Source organism: Trifolium pratense, linkage group LG7, assembly GCF_020283565.1.
Source record: "Trifolium pratense cultivar HEN17-A07 linkage group LG7, ARS_RC_1.1, whole genome shotgun sequence".
Classification (NCBI taxonomy): Eukaryota; Viridiplantae; Streptophyta; class Magnoliopsida; order Fabales; family Fabaceae; genus Trifolium; species Trifolium pratense.
In genome coordinates this window covers 30,386,511-30,387,355 of record NC_060065.1, presented here as the reverse complement: position 1 = coordinate 30,387,355, position 845 = coordinate 30,386,511, and the positions used below count along the sequence as shown (strand labels likewise).

General features: G+C 39.3%; 1 protein-coding gene across 1 annotated transcript; it reads left to right on the top strand.

Moving 5' to 3' along the window:
* On the top strand, positions 1-537 carry LOC123896231. Its single transcript, XM_045946646.1, has one exon. The coding sequence runs from the start codon at positions 1-3 to the stop codon at positions 535-537; it is 537 nt and encodes a 178-aa protein (XP_045802602.1).
* Positions 538-845: the final 308 nt, after the last annotated feature.

Here is an 845-nt window from a genome sequence, read left to right as displayed (position 1 = left end):
ATGGCTTATCTCGGCGATACAAGTCAAATGTTGGTAGATATTACGGATGTTTTTACAACTCATCAAAAATTTGCTACCCTAGATGATGTTGTCAAATGGGCTCGAGATGTTGGAGATGCCAATAAAGTCGGTATTATCATTACTCGGTCGGATAAAAAGAACGGAATAAGAGGAAGAAATGACAAGTTGATTTTGGGTTGTGACAAAGGTGGAAAGTATGACTCTTCAGAAAGTTCCACGACAACTGCATCGAAAAAGTGTAACTGTCCATTTAAAATTAGAGCTGCACCTTCAACAGATGGTTCAGGATGGAAAGTTCAGGTTATTCATGGAGTTCACAACCACGGGCTACCTGACCAATATCATGGTCATCCTCGCAAGGCACGTTTAACCGCTGATGAAAACAAACGTGTTCAAGATTTGACAAAGCGTAAAGTAGCACCAAGACACATTGTTTTAGATTTGAAAGATCAAAATCCAGAGTCTGTTGTTGATGTCACACTTGTATATAGGAAAAGACACATGATGCAAATATAGGAAAGAGGCTCCAGAACAGAGCTGCAACACTTGCTGCAGTTGTTAGATGATGCAAAATATGTCAGCTGGAATAGAAGAAAAGATGATGGCTCCGATGTTTTGAGTGATATTTTTTGGGCGCATCCAGATTCAATCAAGTTGTTGAACTTGTTTCCCATTGTTTTGGTTATGGACTGCACATACAAAACTAATAAATATAGACAGCCACTGCTTGAAATTACTGGCATAACGTCAACTAACATGACATTTGCTGTTGGATTTGCTTACATGGAATCTGAGAAGACGGACAATTATCATTGGGCGTTAGG